The 19507-nt window shown below is 35.4% G+C and overlaps 3 protein-coding genes across 3 annotated transcripts; 1 reads left to right on the top strand and 2 right to left on the bottom strand.

Moving 5' to 3' along the window:
• Positions 1–224: 224 nt before the first annotated feature.
• On the bottom strand, positions 225–9469 carry chmp4ba (charged multivesicular body protein 4Ba). The gene is made up of 5 exons (XM_051112039.1): positions 9109–9469; positions 5450–5627; positions 5195–5309; positions 1627–1747; positions 225–1481 (listed from the first exon to the last, which is right to left on the bottom strand). The coding sequence occupies exons 1-5, from the start codon at positions 9290–9292 to the stop codon at positions 1417–1419; spliced, it is 663 nt and encodes a 220-aa protein (XP_050967996.1). The 5' UTR covers positions 9293–9469; the 3' UTR covers positions 225–1416.
• Positions 9470–11146: 1677 nt separating this feature from the next.
• Positions 11147–11903, top strand: atp5f1e (ATP synthase F1 subunit epsilon). Its single transcript, XM_051112040.1, has 3 exons — positions 11147–11305; positions 11539–11663; positions 11765–11903. Exons 1-2 carry the CDS (start codon positions 11274–11276, stop codon positions 11660–11662), a joined length of 156 nt encoding a protein of 51 aa, XP_050967997.1. The 5' UTR covers positions 11147–11273; the 3' UTR covers position 11663; positions 11765–11903.
• Positions 11904–12362: 459 nt separating this feature from the next.
• tubb1 (tubulin, beta 1 class VI) lies at positions 12363–18202 on the bottom strand. Its single transcript, XM_051112038.1, has 4 exons — positions 17966–18202; positions 17165–17273; positions 16635–16745; positions 12363–15067 (listed from the first exon to the last, which is right to left on the bottom strand). The coding sequence occupies exons 1-4, from the start codon at positions 18020–18022 to the stop codon at positions 13935–13937; spliced, it is 1410 nt and encodes a 469-aa protein (XP_050967995.1). The 5' UTR covers positions 18023–18202; the 3' UTR covers positions 12363–13934.
• Between the last annotated feature and the right edge of the window lie 1305 nt (positions 18203–19507).

Below are 19507 nucleotides of genomic sequence, written 5' to 3'. Positions count from 1 at the left end.
AGCAGAAAAGACTTCTTTAAAAAACACAAAAAAAAATTGTATCGTTCAAAAACTTTTGACTGCTAGTGTATTCTCTGTCCTTCTGTCTGGACACTATTTCATCTTCAGTATTCAGTAGACAAAAACACATGAACACTAAAGCTTTGAAGTGCATAAATAAAGAAATACTAGCCAAATAATGCAAAAATAAACATCTAACGCACAAATAAAAATACAGAGAGGTGTTAATTTGGCAAAACTTTAATGTGAGTGTAAGGTTGAAAGGCAGAGGACAACATAAATGAGTGTCAAAAAGACAAACAAACAATGAACAACGAATGAAACGTGATAAATAAACAAAAGTTACGTGTTTAGTGCGTCTCTCGCCTCTCAATATTCAATACTCAAATGTTTTATAGACTCTCAAAAGAGGAAAATGAATAAAACCACGGTATCAGAACATCATAATAGAGCACTCTGCAAAATAAAGCATGATATTAAATTAATCTGTGCGGTCTGAATGCATTCACGCCTCAATAAGACAACAATCTGAAATCTACAACAAGCCTCGTCGTTTTTTTCCCCTAATGCAACACTCATTTCAAGAAACCACTTCTAGTGTAAAGACATCTTAGAATCACGAGCCAGTATTTCTGAAATATCTCAAATACAGTACACGTTTCTTGAGTGAGATCGTAAACCGTCATGCCATTAAAGAGAGATGCTATGTACATTTGCAGCAGCACTCAAACTTGAGGTGGATCCTGAAACCTTTATACCCACCTCAGTCCTGAAACTGAAAACAAATCTTGTACTCGTAAAGCCTAAGTGCTGATCTAGGACGTCCCGTGGGCGCAACGGATATCGTACGAGGAAAGCACCTGCGCTGAAACGCTCGATGCACAGAATCAAACGGGGCTTACAGTGCTTTTAACAGAACTTGCGAACAAACAAATTTGTAATATGCCACATGTTCTCTCCAAAAATACGACAGATCGTTACAGACACTTTCCCCTGCGTGCAAAGGGTTTCCGTGTGTACTGGTTTCTCGGACCAAGCGGAGGATTCCTCGTGATGGAAGTTTGAAAAGTTATATGACTACTTTTACAGGTAATGGAGTGCCGAACACACAAACACTGATCTACAACAAGCCTTTTTCGTGTCTGAAGAGTCCAGAGATGAGGAGAAACGAGGCAAAATCTCAGACTTGCTTAGATGAGTGTGTTGACCGTAAGCCTGGCGGAGATTTATAATTTTTTTTTTTTTGAGCAGTTGCATTTATGTTTTGTTTTCCTCTCATGTGTGTTTATATTTTAACCTATATTAGACACAAAGACGTCATACTGTAACATACTGAAGAGTCCTTCCAGGTCCTTTAGTAACAGGTATCGGAGTGAGGTTTATGCCTTGTATAGTGTGTATGGGTTTCGGGGAGCATTAATTTGCAGCCCACGCCTCCAGGTCTTTCATGTCATCCTCGTCCTCTTCTTCTTTCTTCTTTGCTGCATTTACAAAAGACATTCAAGAACTGCATTTAATACAAGCCAATATAAACAGATTTGAACGAGTATGAACGAGCAATTTGCAGCATCATCAACTTATGTGTCCAAACCTGTGTGAATGTGAATGTGTGGGTGTGTTTAGTACCTGGTCTGGCAGGTAAGGACGTAGAGGGCACGTTTGGCAGTGGTACATTGTCTCCGATCTCCAGAAGGTTCTTATCCAACTCTTCCTGCTCCAGCTCCTCTAGTTCAGCTAACAGCTCATCCTAAAATAACACAACATCTGTTTATATCTAGTATTAACATGCATATTATATACAGGTGAGGTCAAAAGTTTACATACACCTTGCAGAATTTGCGAAATGTTAAATATTTTACCAAAATAAGAGGGATCATACAAAATGCATGTTATTTTTACTGACCTGAATGAGATATTTCACATACAAGACATTTACATATAGTCCACAAGAGAAAATAATAGTTGAATTTATACAAATGACCTTGTTCAAAAGTTTACATACGCTTGGTCCCACAGTTGGTTTTTCAGCATTTTTTGTATTTGAACACTTTCCAACAATGACTGTATGATTTTGAGATCCATCTTTTCACACTGAAGACAACTGACGGACTCAAATGCAACTATTACAGAAGGTTCAAACACTCACTGATGCTCCAGAAAGAAAGAAAAAACAAACAAAAAAAAACAACAACATGCATTAAGAACCGGGGGTGAAAACTTTTGAACAGAATGAATGTGTGTACATTTTTCTTACTTTGCCTAAATATAATATTTTTTTCATTTAGTACTGGCCTTTCAGAAGCTACAGAAGATAGTTACGTTTCTCAGAAGACAAAATAAGTTAAATTTACTCTGATCTTTAAATTCAAAAAGTTTTCACCCCCGGCTCTTAATGCATTGTGTTTCCTTTCTGGAGCATCAGTGAGCGTTTGAACGTTCTATAATAGTTGTATATAAGTATCTCAGTTGTCCTCAGTGTGAAAAGATGGATCTCAAAATCATATAGTCATTGTTGGAAAGGGATCAAATACACAAAAATGCTGAAAAACCTAAGAATTTGTGGGACCTGAAGGATTTTTATGAAGAACAGCGGGCAGTTTGACTGTTCAGGACAAACAAGGGACTCATGAACAACTATCACTAAACAAAAAACAGAGCTGTGGATCATTCAGGCAACAACAGTGTATTAAGAATCAAGTGTATGTAAACTTTTGAACGGGGTCAATTTTATAAATTCAACTATTATTTTTTTCTTGTGGACTATATTTAAACATCTTTTATGTTAAATATCTTTTTCATGTCAGTATTAAACAAAAAATAACATGCATTTTGTATGATTCCTCTTACTTTGATAAAATAAGTAACATTTAGCAGATTCTGCAAGGTGTACTATATGTAATCTTTTGACCTCAACTGTACATATAGAAAGAAAAAAAAAACACATTTAACCAGCAAGGATGCATTAAATTGATCATAAGTGATGGTAAAGACATTTATAATTATTTATTTATTAATTCAGCAATCCTGAAAATATAGGCTGCGTCCGAAAGCTCTAAAATGCTGCCTTCGGAGGCAGCATTCCAAGGCAGGAAGGCATCAAGGCACGTCTGAATTCTAATTCTGCTTCACTTCCTGTCTCCGGAGGTACCTTCATCTGATGGAATTTTGAAGGCAGCATGGATGTATCCTTCGCTGCCTTCGATTTCCCACAATCCTGTGTGTGTGCGTCATATAGGCTATATAAATAAAGATATTCTGGTGAAATTAGACTTGTTACTTTATATAACAGATGAGATCTTGACCATGATATACTTTATGAATCGTAATAGTGTAAAAAGCATAATAAATAATATTGCTTGTAATAACAGTATTTAATAAAATGTTAAAAGGGTTCAAATGAGTAGTGAATAAGAGTAATATTTACTACCAATAATAACGAAACAGCCACTAATAACAATGACCTGTTCTGCAATATTACTTGCATCAGTGCTTTTATTTATTTAAGCAAAAAGTAGCTGCCATTCTCAGTCGTCTTCTCCGACGCACAGACCTTCGGTGGGTAATGACGTTGAGGTCTTTATGTATTATTAAAGCATTTACATATAGCTGTATAAAATCGTTTTTCTACAAATTCTACAACTTAACCGTTAGGTAACCTAGCAACGGCGTCACGTTCTGCTGCCTCTGAAGTCCGTCCGAAACTGTTTTTAGAGTTGCCTTCACAGCCTTCGAAGTCACTGCCTGATAAGGCAGCGAGGCAGCATGTCAGCTGACTAGGTTTTCAGACGCAGCCATAGTATGGTTTCCATAAAAACTGATTCTTGAGCAACAAATCAGCATATTAGACTTCTGATTTCTGAATGATCATGTGACACTGAAGACTGAATGATGCTAAAAATTCAGCTTTGCATCACAAGCATATTAAAATACAAAAGCAGTTATTTTAAATTGCAACAATATTTTACAATATCACTGCTTTTATTGTATTTTTTGATCAAATAAATTCAGCCTTGGTGAGTATTAACAACTTTAAAGGATTAGTTCACTCCAGAATTGCAATTTCCCCCATGTCATCCAAGATGTTAGTTTTTCTTTCTTCAGTTGAAAAGAAATAGCGTTTTTGAGGAAAACTTCCAGGATTTTTCTCCACGTAGTGAACTTCAAGAGGGACCAACAGGTTGAAGGTCTAAATTCCAGTTTCAATGCAGCTTCAAAAAGCTCTACATGATCCCAGCCGAAAAATAAGGGTCTTATCTAGCAAAACAATCAGTCATTTTATTAAAAAAAAAAATTAATATACTTTTTAACCAAAAATACTCATCTTGCACTAGCTTGACTTACGTATTTACTCACATCATTACATAATCACGCTGGAAAGGTCACATGTGATGTAAGCAGAAGTACCGACCCAGTGTTTGCAAAGCAAACGTGCAAACGCCCTTTACAAAAAGGTTGGACAATTTTGCAGTTGGAGGAGAAAGATGGAATTCTTCGTCCCCTACCCAACCTCTCTGAACCGAAGTACACAGATGAAGAACTAATCACGTGTGACCCTTTTGACCTTTCCAACGTGATTATGTAATGCGTGATGACGTGCATACGCACAGCAGAGCTAGTGCTAGATGAACACTTGTGGTTAAAAACTATATAATTTTTGTTTGTTTGTGTTTAGAAAATGACCAATCGTTTTGCTAGATAAGACCCTTATTCCTTGGCTGGGATCATGTAGAGCCCTTTGAAGCTGCATTGAAACTGCAGTTTGGACCTTCAACCCGTTGATCCACAATAAGAAGAAAAATCCTGGAATGTTTTCCTCAAAAGCCTTAATTTCTCTTCGACTGAAGAAAGAAAGACATAAACACCTTGGACGACATGGAGTAAATTCTGGAGCGAACTATTCCTTTACATTAAAATCTTACAAACCTCAAACCGTTTTGGGAATTTTTCCCCTCAAATTAAACGGCACCCAACAGGTTTAAAATGTGTCTTTGGCACAGATATTGTGTGTTTAATGAGTAATCTATGATGTTGCTGCGTGAGCATTTATAACACGATGTGAAGATATGCCTTCCTGACCACCTTATAATTAAACAGCAGATGTAAACATTATCTTTGTACGACACACGAAAATCACTCAAAAGCTCAGCAGGTGAAGCTTCATCATGGCTCTGGGGTTTGCATGTTTTAATCTTACCTCATCGAATTCCTCCCCAAACCCGACAGGCTTTGAGATTGCGTCTGAAATTTCTTGTGCCAGCTCCTGCTGTTCTGTGATGTCCTGCATAAGCTCGTCCACTTTGTCGATGTCCCTAAAAGTAACGTAGATATATCCCATGTCAACCACAATACCTTGCACTGGTAAACTAATCTCGTTTATGATCTCATAAACTCGAAACCTTGCCACAGAGGGGCTGATAGAGAGAAAAAGCCAAGAAAACAAACTCCTCACATGTTGTCATGGGCAGCTTTCATAGCCTTGGCAGCATAGCCCATATTCTTGATGACTTCGGTGTTGGTGTGAGCGTTCTCTAGCGCCTCCCGCTGGAACTCGATGGTAGAAAGGGTGCCGTCAATCTGGGTTAACTGCTTCTCGTAGCGCTTCTTACGCTTCAGGGCCTGCAATGCAGCTGTTTCAAACAGAAAGAAAGGTAAATGCAATTAAAGCACAAAATAAGAGGATTTTAGTATTGCATAATATTAAGTGTGGTTTTATTTAAAAGAGTTTAATAGAATATTATGAAATTATGAGTTAATTGATTTAATTTGAAGCCCTTTCTTTCAACTAAGATTTATCTCAGCAAGCGTCATGCATTCTCAGTCCTCAGACCTGCTGTTAATGTGGTTTGTGCACTATATTGTCAGGTCATTTCGTAAGAATGTGTTTGCATGGAAAATGAATGTTCAGTAAAGGCAAGATGGAAAGCCCACAGAGTAAGATTCTCAACACCAAATTAAAATTAGGAGGACTCCACTCCACCACTGATTTGATTAGGGTTTTACCATGGAAAGTAAAGTCTTCTACTGTCATTATTTCTCAGCAGTGCTGCAAAGTAAAGACCCCTAAATGAGGCAAACTCACCAAACTTAATCAGGCAAGTGAGCTGGTAAAAAAAAGAGAAGAATGTAGTTGGCGGACTAATAATGCATTCATGACATGCACATCAATATTGAAATGCTTTTCTTGTTAAATGTGAATGCGATTATTTAAGGACCATTATGATGTGTTTGTTTTGTAACATTTTTTTCAAGATTTACCCATTCCCACAAACCAAAAAAAAAATAATAATAAATAAATAAATAAATAAAACAATAAAATATGAAATATATATATAAGACATAGGACTAGCTGTCTTTCATTTATCCATATTTACTTTTCTTTAAAAATTAGGACATTGGAAAATATATTTGAAACAGATATCATAATGCAAATATATATATATATATATATATATATATTTTTTTTTTTTTTTTTTTTTTTTTCCTGACTGTTCTTTGTGAGAATCACCCATAAATTGTCAGAATACACTACCAGTCAAAAGTTTTTGAGCAGTAAAATTTATAATATTTTTTAAAGAAGTCTCTTCTGCCCACCAAACCTGCATTTATTTGATCCAAAATACAGCAAAAACAGTAAAATTCTGAAATATGTTTACTATTTAAAATAGCTGCTTTCTACTGAATATATTTTAAAATGAAATTAATTCCGGTGATTTCAAAGCTGAATTTTTAGCATCATTACTACAGTCACATATCATTTTAATATTCTGATCTGCTGCTCAAAAACATTCATTATTATTATTATTATGTTGAAAACAGCTGAGTAGAACGTTATCAGGTTTATTTGATGAATATAAAGTTCAAAAGAACAACATTTATCTGAAATAGAAATCTTTATCATCACTTTTTAAAGCATCCTTGCTAAATAAAAGAATTAATTTTTATCATTTCTTTCCAAAGGAAAAAAATTATACTGACTTCAAGCTTTTGAATGGTATAGTCTATAATGTTACAAAACCTTTATATTTCAGATAAATGAAAACCTTTGGATCAATCAAATAATCCTGAAAAAAATGTACTCAACTGTTTTAAATATTGATAATAATAATAATAATAATAATAATAAATCAGAATATTAAAATGATTTCTGAAGGATCCTGTGACAGACTGGAGTAATGATGCTGATAATACAGCTCTGACCACAGGAATAAATTACATTTTAAAACATATTTAAATAGAAAGCAGTTGTTTTAAATAGTAAAAATATTTTACAATATTACTGTTTTTGCTGTACTTTGGATCAAATAAATGACTTGGTAAGCAGACTTGTTTAAAAACATTAAAAATCTGTTCAAAAACTTTTTACTGGTACTATACCAAAACACATTGCATTTTAACTTAATACAGATTAGAATTTTAAACACTGACAAAACAATGATTTGAGTTGCCAATTCACATGTAGAAGATAAAACAGAAGCTGTGTTTGTGCAATGTATGGAATGGAACCTTGATTTATCAGCTTTACAATACAATAAAATGCTCTACAAATACTCTTACGTCATGTGCACGTTCAATTGGACCATTCCAAAGACGTCACCTGACACAAAGGTCATGCAAATTAAACACTTTTTCCATGAACGCACTGGAATTGTAATCTACGACAAAACATCAGTTCCACACCCCTAGCAGTCACACCATCCGTTGCGTCCCAGCAGCCCTCATAGGATAATCAGATCAATTATTGATTACCTCTGTTCTGGGGACTTTAAATGTGGAGTTGTATTACAGGCCTCACAACCCAGACGGCTCTTTAATGTGCTCCTTACGTTGCCCTGAAATTATTTATGGAGCTATCTCTGGATTTGGACAACACTTGTAGGATCGATGGGACAGGAAAAGGACTTATAAATATAGTTTTTGTAACTGCATTACGTCATAATTTTTGCAAGGCCTGAATGTAGCACTAATGGAAAGCATGACAAAGTAGGATTTAAAACGACAACTTTTTTCCAGATTGAGCAGATGGGCAATTTTGAGGGCTTTTTTATGTATTTAGTTCAGAACGAAAGTAGAAAGCATTATTTAACACCAGAGAATGTCAACTAAAAATAATCAATTTTAAAAACCATACAAACAAAAAAGTTAACATCTGGACAGTTGCATTAATTTTAAAACATGCTTATGTCTAAAAGGGTTTTAAAGTATCTTATCACTGTTAAAGATGACAATTTGTGACCCTGGACAACAAAACCAGTCTTAAGACGCTGGGGTTTATTTGTAGCAATAGCCAAAAATACACTGTATGGGTCAAAATTATTGATTTTTCTTTTATGCCAAAAATCGTTAGGAAATAAGTAAAGATCATATTCCATTAAGATATTTTGTAAATGTCCTACTGTAAATATATCAAAACTTAATTTTTGATTTGTAATATGCATTGCAAAGAACTTAATTTGGACAACTTTAAAGGCGATTTTCTCAATATTTTGATGCCATATACTGAAATAGTTGTATCTCGGCCAAATATTGTTCGATCTTAACAAACCATACATCGATGGAAAGCTTAGTCATTCAGCTTTCAGATTATGTATAAAGCTCAATTTAGAAAAATTGACACTTATGACTGGTTTTGTGGAGTTTTTAAGTTATTCTTGACTTGTGAACGTGCAATTTTACTAAAATTACTAAAAGGTTTCTTTTTCAGCAAAGTTTGGTTTTACTTCCTGAGTCAACCAACATGACCTACATGTTTGTCATCACCATGGTTACCAGGAAAGGTCAAAGGTGAACTGATGGAGCGCTGCAACATTGTATCTGTCTATCCCAAGCATCCTGAAAGGATTAATCAAATTATAAAGCAAATCATCGTCCTATAGTTAATTCCATATCCCAGATTTGTATGACAGCTCTCAACGACCCATCATGCGTTTTAGAAAACGTCCAGCCCTGTTAATTAGCTCGTTAACTGTGTTATTTCAGTTACAAGATACGTTTTTAATCAATTTCTTTGTATAACAGACCGACATAAAATAACGCTGAAGCACAGAGGCAACCTAACCTGAGTTAACCAGCTAATCTATGCCAGGTAAGTTCACTTAGCTCATCGCTCACCTCTTTTGTTCTTCGTGCCGTTTCTCTTGGCCGTTACAAGCTCCTGTTCGATCTTCTTCTCCAGGAATTCTTGTTTCTTGGTCAACATTTCTTCTGTTTCTCGCAGTCGCTGGATAGCCTCTTGGGGGCTTGCAGATTTACCCCCTTTGCCACCGCTACCAAAAAACTTCCCAAACAAAGACATCTTGCCCTCGGGACCACAGCAAGCACTGATATTAGACTGCTTTTTGACTACTAGTCTAGACAGGTCACCTCAGCGTGGCTTCTGTCTGTCACCCACACAACAGGCTTGTTGTTGTTTTTTCTGCTTCCTCCTCTCTAACCCAGGCCGCATGACATCATCACGTCACAGGAATATGACTCACGTCATGACGCATCGAACGTTTCCACTCCGTAATGATCACAAATAGGGGCTTTTATAAAATTACAATAGGAAAAATATTACATTTTACAATCATTAATATTACCAGGGGGGGTTCTATATACACAAAATTAATTTTGACATTTTTTTTTACTTGATTTAAAACTATAGTAGCAGGGTTTGTAAATGTAAATACAAAAAAATAGCTATTACACGAAGTGTTATTATTAATATTAATGTTATTGTTATTATTATTGATCGTTAGTATATATGAACAATAAGTATCGGGTGATATAAAATCTTATGCAAACAAGCTGCAACAGTCAACGTCAATCCGGGCATTGCTACAAAATAAAAGACCCTTCTAATTTAAAGACACGTTGGTATGTAAATATTTAATAATAATGAACTTATGTATAATCATCAGATAATGAATAGCATTGTTTTATAAGCAATAAACATTTATTAACATTATTGTTCAAGTCAATCCAAGCATCATAAGGGGATTAATCAATATACATTTTGAACGAGAAAGAGAGAAGGAGAGAGATGAATTAAATATTTTATATTTAATAAATATCATAATATATAATAAATCATGTTTGAATGCTACAAAACTGAAAGCAACTTTAATAAATCTGCATTTATGTAGTTTATTAAAACGTACATATAATTCAAAAATGAATACACAAAAATGAAACTTTTTATTTTGAAATGTTATGGTTAATGTAGATATTGTGTCATTAAACTGCAGTGATTGGCTCAATTCCAGCTTTTTTTTTCAATTGCACTTTTTAGAACAAGGAACATACAAGGGCAATAACATATAAAATATATCGAAACAAATACAATAATAAACATAGGGAAAGCAATAAGAAAATAACAAATAATTACAAATTATTCAAAGCGTAAATTTAAGGCTTTAAAATAAGTTACATGGTTTTTTTTTCGCTTTGTTATTTATTTATTTAGCTTTCTTCTTGTAAAATTAGTTTTTTTCTTTCACTGCCCATTGCATTTATGAATAAAGAAATTTCCATATATAATGAGTAAGTTCACAATATACCAAATTTTAAAGTCAACAGTATACTGTATAAAAAATGTAACAGTATAATAAAATTTTAAATCTTTTTTTAGTTGCAATTCAATATTAGTATTTTAACAAACAAACAAACAAACAAAAATAATAATACAATCAATAAAATAAATGGACAACAGTACTCTCATTTTCCTCTCTACAAAACTTTGTTTCACAATCTTCCTGTTTCACAGGATAAATATGATGAACAATCTTAAACGATGCCTCTCTCATGTTATATGTGATACAAATAATAATAATTTTATTTATAAATTATTTATTTATTTATTGTCTATATCATTTCCTAATGAAGTTCTAAGGGAATAGCATTAATTAACATGATATACTCCTTGACAGGTATATAAAATGAAAATTTTTCTAAAAACTGTGAATAGGTAAGCACATGACCAGTACTATTCAAAAGTTGTGAAAGCAACAAAACATTTTTATAAACCATTTAACTAAAAAAAAGAGATTTATTTTGGTGTGTAATGTATTTATTATTCCAAATTAAGCGTTTGTGAGGAAAACATTGGGTTTGTATATAATCATCCATGATAGGTTCAATTCCATCTGACAGTGTAATGATTGGCATGTTTGTCAGCCAATAGGATTGTACGCTGGCCTATGACGTATTTTCCGGCGAACGTACAGGCCTTGCTCTCGTCCTTGATCAGCGCGAACTGCAGCATTTGACGGACGCAAGACACACATTTGCGCGGAAAAATGGTTGCTTATTGGAGACAAGCAGGACTGAGGTATCAGAATGACAATTAACAAATTAAAAAGGCTGTGCAGTTGTTATTTTAATTATTGTAAGGTCTGTAGTCTGTGAGTTCTGTATGTGCTGTAACAGCGGGTCTGGCCTTACTCTGTGTAGCTGTGAGTTTGACTGTGGGACTAGCGTCATGTTGAATTTGAGTCACTGTAGACATATACGAGCAATTTTGTTGGAGTTTTTTGTAATTTAATATTTGTCTTGTCGTTTCAGTTACATCAGGTACTCAGCTATCTGCGCCAGGGTCGTGCGAGCAGCACTGAAGCCACAGTTGAAAACTGAGGCGATTAAAAACGCAGAATCCAGTGTGAAGGTCACTAAAATAAAGACTGTATAATGTGAGTTAAACTTTCAGCTGTTTATCTGAACTGTACTGCACTTGTAGAAAGTTAAACATATGTTGTTAAAACTGATTCATTATCTTTTCTGTTTTTTCCAGGATCTGTAATTAAGCCCTCAGTCCCCACATCTCCACACACATTCTCTGTCGGATTTACAACAAGACCTGCAGTTATGATGATTTAATGGAAATAGCCCTGTTCTTTTGATAATAAATTATGAAGAGTCTCAAACTTAAACAGCCTTTACTTGGTGTTTTCTTGTTCTAAAGAATTTTCTGTTTAGCAGGTGTTCATTGAGTTAACTGGGGGTATTGTTAATATGTCAGATTAGTTTTAAATTAAGTAGTACTGGTTTTAGAACATCTACTGGTTTGCAGTCCAGTAGTTATTTAAAAAGGTAAATGTTGCAATTTAATGTGTTCTCTGCATAAAGTCATAAGCAATTTGGCTTATTATTTATGTGCAATGCTCTTTTTATGTACTTAATATTTTTTAGGCTCTGCAAGAAAGAATGTATATGTTAGATTTAACTATGTAGACATAAGGTTTATTTTACATAAACAAAAAGCAAGATTTTCCGAAATTAATGTATTTTTTTATTTAAATATGTACAGTGTTTCCATTATGTAAAACCCCTTAGATTCACAAATTGAGTAGTTTAGTCTCTGTTGCTTACTGATATCCAAAAAAGAGTGATTGTCTTCATTTTTATTTTAATGCATTTTGTAAGAAAACGAATCGGTGCATGACATAAATGACAATGAAATGGTAAACACATGAAAGTTTGTAGCATTATAGATGCTCACATACAATGCAGATGCATCAAATATATTCTGAAAGTTTATAAATTTTCATGCTTTTAAACTAAAGGGAAAGCAAAATTAGCAAAAACATAAATGTAGCATTTTGAATATTGATGACAAACAACGACAGAAGAATTTAAGCCTCTATATAGCACTATTACACCACACAAAAGAAAAATTAACAATATTTCTTTTTCCCTATATTTTTCTATATGTATAGATTTCATTATTACAGAACATACAGAATTAGTTTTTTTGTGTTCTCAGGTGATCAATATAGAATCATTTTTTAATATCTTTAGCTTTACAATAAGCTTTACGCTACCGTTCAAAAGTCTGGGGTTAGTGAGATTGTTTCTTTAAAGGAATGAATACTTTTATTTGATAAGGATGCATTAAATTGATCAAATGTAACATTTATATAGTGATACAAAATATTTCCATTTAAAAAATGTTCACCAAAGAATCCTGAACTGTTTTCAACATTAATTATAATAAGATTTTTTTTTTTTTTTTTTTTTTTTTTGAAAGTTCTGCTTTCTATCCCAGAAATAAATTACATTTCATAAAATGCGACCCTGGACCACAAAACCAGTCATAAGGGTCAATTTTTTGAAATTGAGATTTGTACATCATCTAAAAAGCTGAATAAATAAACTTTACATTGATGATGGTTCGTTAGAATGGGACAATATTCGATTGAGATACATTTGAAAATCTGGAATCTGAGGGTGCACAAAATTATAAATATTGAGAAAATCACCTTTGAAGTTGTCCAAATGAAGTTCTTAGCAATACATATTACTAAGTTACAAGTTAAATTTTGATATATTTACGGTAGAAAATTTACATAATATCTTCATGGAACATGATCTTTACTTCATATCCTAATGATTTTTGGCATAAAAGAAAAATCGATCATTTTGACCCATACAATGTATTGTTGGCTATTGATACAAAATATACATGTGCGACTTATGACTGGTTTTGTGGTTCAGGGTCATATATATATTATAAATAATATTCACAATATTGCTGTTTTACTGTATTCTGATTAAATAAATGCAGCCTTGGTGAGACTTTCAAACATATCGACCCCAGACTTTTGAAAATATATAAGAATAAGAAAATTGGATTTGAATTTTTGTATTTGAATTTTGAATTATCCTGTTTATTTTTGTGTAATTCACAAGTTTATCCTGGAGGTCAAAAATATTTCACAGTTTGCAATGAACAATGGCTTCAAATAGTATTTGAACACGTAAGGCACATTATCATTTAATTATGTAAACTATATATTTTTAAAAGCACACCTTTCAAGCCAAACATTTTTTTCTAATGCATTGTAATTCATTTATTAATTTTAACTGTATCTCGAGTGTCGAAATACTTTTTGGGGCCACTGAATGTTCCCACTCTTCACACAATCAGATCCACTCTTGCCAAATTCACTAAAGCCCACGCGTCATTCGCTGACAGAAGTTTCAGTGACCACCTCAGTCTTAATCTCCACTAGGGTGCTGCGTGCTGTTGATGACAGACCCTCCTCCTCTGTCACTTCATCTTCTGCATCGTAATCCATGTCGGCGGTGGCATCCTGATATTGCTGGTACTCTGAAACCAAATCATTCAGGTTGCTCTCGGCCTCGGTGAACTCCAGCTCATCCATGCCCTCCCCCGTGTACCAATGCAGGAAGGCCTTGCGTCGAAACATGAGCGAGAACTGCTCTCCTATGCGCTTGAAAATCTCCTGGATGGCGGTGTTGTTTCCGATGAAGGTGGAGGCCATTTTGAGGCCTCGTGGCGGGATGTCGCAAACGGCCACTTTGACGTTGTGAGGGATCCAGTCCACGAAGTAATTGCTGTTCTTCTGCTGAATGGCTAGCATTTGCTCGTCGACCTCTTTAGTGGACATGCGACCACGGAAAATGCCTGCCACTGTGAGATAGCGCCCTCGACGCGGGTCGCACGCGGTCATCATATTTCGGGCGTCGAACATCTGCTGGGTGAGCTCGGGCACCGTTAGGGCACGGTATTGTTGGCTCCCGCGTGCTGTGAGAGGAGCGAAACCAGGCATGAAGAAATGGAGACGCGGGAAGGGCACCATATTGACGGCAAGCTTCCGAAGGTCAGCGTTTAGCTGACCTGGGAAGCGGAGGGAGGTCGTGACCCCGCTCATGGTGAGGGATACAAGGTGGTTGAGATCTCCATAAGTTGGTGTTGTGAGCTTAAGAGTGCGGAAGCAGATATCGTACAGCGCTTCGTTATCAATACAATACGTCTCGTCTGTATTCTCAATCAGCTGGTGGATCGATAGGGTCGCGTTATACGGCTCGACTACTGTATCGGAGACCTTCGGTGAGGGCATTACGCTGAAACTATTCATGATGCGGTCAGGATACTCTTCTCGGATCTTGTTGATAATCAGGGTACCCATTCCCGAACCGGTGCCACCGCCCAGAGAGTGGATGAACTGAAAGCCCTGCATGCAGTCGCAGCTCTCGGCTTCGTTACGAACGCGATCCACGACCTGCTCCACAAGTTCTGCGCCCTCAGTATAGTGACCTTTGGCCCAGTTATTGCCGGCTCCAGAATTGCCTTTACATTTATGGAGAGAAAACAGGATCATGAATGATGTTATGGCATATGAGTGGCACTGTGTCATGAGCCAACTCTTCTATGAACCAATCAGATTTCAGAGCTGAGTTCGGGTTTGCTCACAACTAAAGACGATAAAGTTAACTGTAACTATAACAATAATAATAATAATATAATAATAATCATTGTAATTCTATGAGGATAGTGAAGTCCACACCATAACAATAACAATAATTACAAAGAGGATCGATATCGTTGCAATCATTTTTTCCAACTGAAGAATGATTAAAAACATTGACAGCCAGTAATGGTGTGTGCATACCAAAAGTGAAGCAAATATTTGCATTGCGTACTTCTCGTGGGATGTTTTTTGTGTCACTTGTGCACATAGAAATATAAAAACAACAAAAACTATTTCCTGAAACAGCTGGATGTGTCAAATCCTGTCTCATTAACCTCTTTGCTGAATGTCTTGCACGACAACGCGCCATGCAAATTTTCGAGTTGAAATTTGACGCCTACCACAAATTTGTATCTAATCGACAACATTCACAGGAAACGTGTCAACCAAGGTTCAGGCACGCCTTCCATCAAGCGTCGGCATCGTATAAATGCTTCACCTGGCGCGAATTTGCTTCTTTGCATTGACTTTTTATGTACTTTACTTGCGCAAATAACTGAATTCGCTTTTGGTGTGCACACACCATAAGAATCCATTAGACTAGAGAACATGCATTCAAAGCAGCAGACATCAAATCTACAGTGCACATTATTGCTAACAAATATTTATGGTTGTTTATGCATACTGATTCATGGATAGGAAAAAATATTAAAAAATGTAATCCATCTATTACATGCACACATCTGGCTGACACCTTTACCTGAAACAACTCACAATGCATATGAGGTATACATTTTATAATTTCATGCACTCCCTGAGAATCAAATTTGTAATTTGTAAAAGCCATTTGTAAACTGTATAGGTCTGGCTTCCAGTCTCATCCGTGTCCAGCTATTTTCAGCTGTACAAAACAGTTTGTTTTGCTGGTTGATACTGCAAATTGGTGTTTCCTACCATATTATTTTTAATATATTATGAACTTAATTATGAACACACTGGTTTGTACTGCAAACAGTTTTACCGTTTACTGCACGTTGTTATTCATGTTATTTCCATACAGCAGCTAATGAACCGGAAGTCTCGCCCATAGGCTTACTTCTGCTTTGAAGAATAAGGTGGATTGATGTCTGTGGTTTCATAAAGAACTTCTAACATCCATGGAAGCTTTCCATTCAACAACAGGTTCTTTATAGTGGAAAAGTTGCTTTTTTTCTTTCTTTCTTTTTTTATGTTTTTCACACTAAGAAAAAAATGGTTCTTTTAAGACCTGAAGGGTTCACTGAAAGGTTTTTTGTTGTTCTTCTATGGCATCACTGCAAAATCCCCCTTTTGGAAGCTTTATTTTAAGACAGTATGCTTCAGAAGTGGGAAAACCAACCCTATTTATAGTTATAGAAGTAAACTCATGTGGTACCTAAATTAAATGCATCTAAATTGCTGGCTCACCGTGTATAAAGTTATCCGGTCTGAAAAGCTGTCCTATGTGACTGCCCCTCACGCTGTCCATAGTCCCTGGCTCCAGGTCCACTAACAATGCTCTTGGAACATATTTGCCACCTAAGAAACAATAAAACATCTCAAGTCACTGAGAATGTTCTATAGGAAGTTACAGTGATCCTCAACTCAAAGACTGCACATTTACCAAATAAAGACACCTGCAGCTGAGTACTTTCTTGAGAATATATATCTCCCACAATTTGAAATGATAACAAAAATACAGACTGGATATAACTGAACTAAAACATGCAATGAAAATATATATAGGGCTATATGATAATTATGATATAGTTTATAAATCCAAGGCTGCATTTTAATTGAATAACTGTATAGTATAATCTGCATTTTGGATTTTAGGTACATTAAGTAAATATTTAATATCTAAGGGGTTCAGCTGAAAAAAGTTTGGGGAATTACTATGAATTTTAATACTGTACTGAGAAACAGAAACCATGAATGTAATGTACAGGTCTGCATACCATGTGCTTCATTGAAGTAAACATTGACCCTCTCCAGCTGAACGTCCATGTCGCCCTCATACGCTCCTGTTCTGTTAATACCATGTTCATCACTGATCACCTCCCAGAACTGCAAACACATAGAAACATTTTTGGCTTGAAAATTAGTCACCATATTTTCTCCCATGTGACCTGCTCAATCCTCAGTACTGAATGAATGACAAAAAACTGTCATTTTCAACACAGAGCCTTAAATAACTGACTTATCTGTTAAGTTTAAGCGACTCGCATTTGTTTTTCTGGATGCTTTTCAGTTTTGACCACAAAACTACTGCATCTGTCACTCAGAAATTCACAGGCCGCTGAGCTCATTTCCACGATAAAGAAGGCCCAACCCGTCAGAGGAGGCTCTGTGTCTCTTATCTTACATTAGACCACACTGGGGTGAACACCCTTGACTGCACGTATCATAATATTAAATAGTTATTCGGTTTAAAAATACATGTCATGCTACAAACATAGCAGTAAATAAGTTGTTGCTACTGCTTTTATCTGAAATGCACATTACTGCAATATTTAGCTACTAACAGAATGCAGTTCAAAATGACATTAAACTCCAAAATTGATTATAATAATGATAATAAAAGAAATGCATCACAAACAAATGAATAAATAACCTACTACTAACAAATACTCATAATAAAGAAATGCATGTTCATTTGTCTGCATCAGATTCTCTTGCTTGAATCAAGTTGAGCTTAACATAATGCAGCTGCTAATCATAAAAATACTCATAAAAACACACAATTTGAGCCATCGCACCTTTGAGCCGATCTGATTTCCACACTGTCCGATCTGTAGATGAACGATCTCACGCATAATGATAGATTTGGCACGTTGAAAGAGCAGGAATAGCCTTGACCGTGAGTCTGAGATGCCCACTGTGTGTGTAATACCACTGATGACATCATCAAGAGGGAGTCACCCATATGTCACATAACGTACTAGTCAGTGTGACACTGAATTAGCCAGCTAGATTACTACATTTCAGTCAAGAACAATAATTGTGTTGTAGGGTTAAAGTTTAGCACACTATGAAAGACTAAACTGATGATGTTTATGAAGAATTGAAGGGTTGTTGAAATATTTGAATATTTAAAATTCAAAAAGCCTATCATCATGAGTTTGGATCAGCTGCCGTCTCTCTGGCGTGCGTGATAAGAGTCTTCCAGGCCCTATCTGTCGCAGTGCAGTGGCACAGGCCGTCAGAAAGACAGACAGACCACATACTCATTGTCTAAGTGTTTCCTGCAGTGAGAGTTTGTTTATAGCCTATATGTTGAAGTTGCCACTTCTGTACAGTATAAACTCTGACATCTTCCTGGTCTGGAATTTCAGTTTGGAGGCCAGCATACCCAGCTGACAAAAACATGTTTTTGCTAACTTTAAACACAGTATTTCTAAATGCCCCAATGTTTCAAATGTTACACGAACATTCCAAATTGCAAACATTATTGGACCAAGTAGTTACATTTAAACATGTTTCAGGAAAAAACATTCCAGACCAAACACTTTCAACAAACATTCTATTACCATTACTGGAAGAACTTTAGTAGAAAGAACCTTGCCAGAAAGTTCTGTTAGTTGGGTATATGCAGATTTATATTTTACCAACAGATGCCACTGTTGTGCTCCAAGTACTTTCACAAGAACTGCTTATTTTATGCCTACATTTTAAAAATGGACTCGATCATTCATCTTCCCTATCATTTATTAAGTTGATTCTTGACTATTAAGATCCCCAACAGCCATAAATAATATAAGTTTAGGTAAACCACAAGTACCGAGTGATTCAAAAGACCCGAAGTGGAGGGAATGTGTGAAGTGGCGGCACTCTTGTTGATAATGTCAATGCATGAGGCATGCTGTAGGACAGATTAAGAACAGAAGGCATGCTATTGTGCGCGTTATTTAACCTTCCAAGAAACAGGAGAGCGCTCGTATATTTAGCAAAGCGCTGTGCTTTTTGTACAAACTGTGTCAGATCTGTAGTTACAATGAGGGCTTTCATGATTTCAGGTCATTTTATTAGGGGAAATTAAACAGAAAGAGCAACAAGAGGGGGAATGAGAGCAAGCAAAAGAAGATAAAGGGCAAGAGAGTCATCTTCACTTTTAATTTAATATGTGACATCTTTAAAACCTTTTTCAATCATACCATTCATTTAAATATTTTAACTTTCCATCCTGTCATACCCATACAGTATGTACCCTATATGTGACATATGACAAATAAATAAATGGTACAATTTTTAAAAAATGCAACAAGACATGGGTTCAAATCCTGACCTACAGTACCAGTCAA

This window comes from Labeo rohita, chromosome 6 (genome assembly GCF_022985175.1).
Source record: "Labeo rohita strain BAU-BD-2019 chromosome 6, IGBB_LRoh.1.0, whole genome shotgun sequence".
NCBI classification, from domain to species: Eukaryota; Metazoa; Chordata; class Actinopteri; order Cypriniformes; family Cyprinidae; genus Labeo; species Labeo rohita.
Note: the sequence above shows the minus strand (reverse complement) of the source record. Positions and strands in the feature narration are given on the sequence as shown.

Coding starts and splice junctions, on each gene's coding strand:
- chmp4ba (XM_051112039.1), bottom strand. CDS start 9,292: ATGTCTTTGTTTGGGAAGTTTTTTGGTAGCGGTGGCAAAGGGGGTAAA. Junction 5,310..5,449: donor AAAGCTGCCCATGACAACAT/GTGAGGAGTTTG, acceptor CGTTACTTTTAG/GGACATCGACAAAGTGGACG. Junction 1,482..1,626: donor GTCCTTACCTGCCAGACCAG/GTACTAAACACA, acceptor TTGTAAATGCAG/CAAAGAAGAAAGAAGAAGAG.
- atp5f1e (XM_051112040.1), top strand. CDS start 11,274: ATGGTTGCTTATTGGAGACAAGCAGGACTGAG. Junction 11,306..11,538: donor TGGAGACAAGCAGGACTGAG/GTATCAGAATGA, acceptor TTGTCGTTTCAG/TTACATCAGGTACTCAGCTA.
- tubb1 (XM_051112038.1), bottom strand. CDS start 18,022: ATGCGTGAGATCGTTCATCTACAGATCGGACAGTGTGGAAATCAGATC. Junction 16,746..17,164: donor TTACTTCAATGAAGCACATG/GTATGCAGACCT, acceptor ATTGTTTCTTAG/GTGGCAAATATGTTCCAAGA. Junction 15,068..16,634: donor ACCGGATAACTTTATACACG/GTGAGCCAGCAA, acceptor ATAAATGTAAAG/GCAATTCTGGAGCCGGCAAT.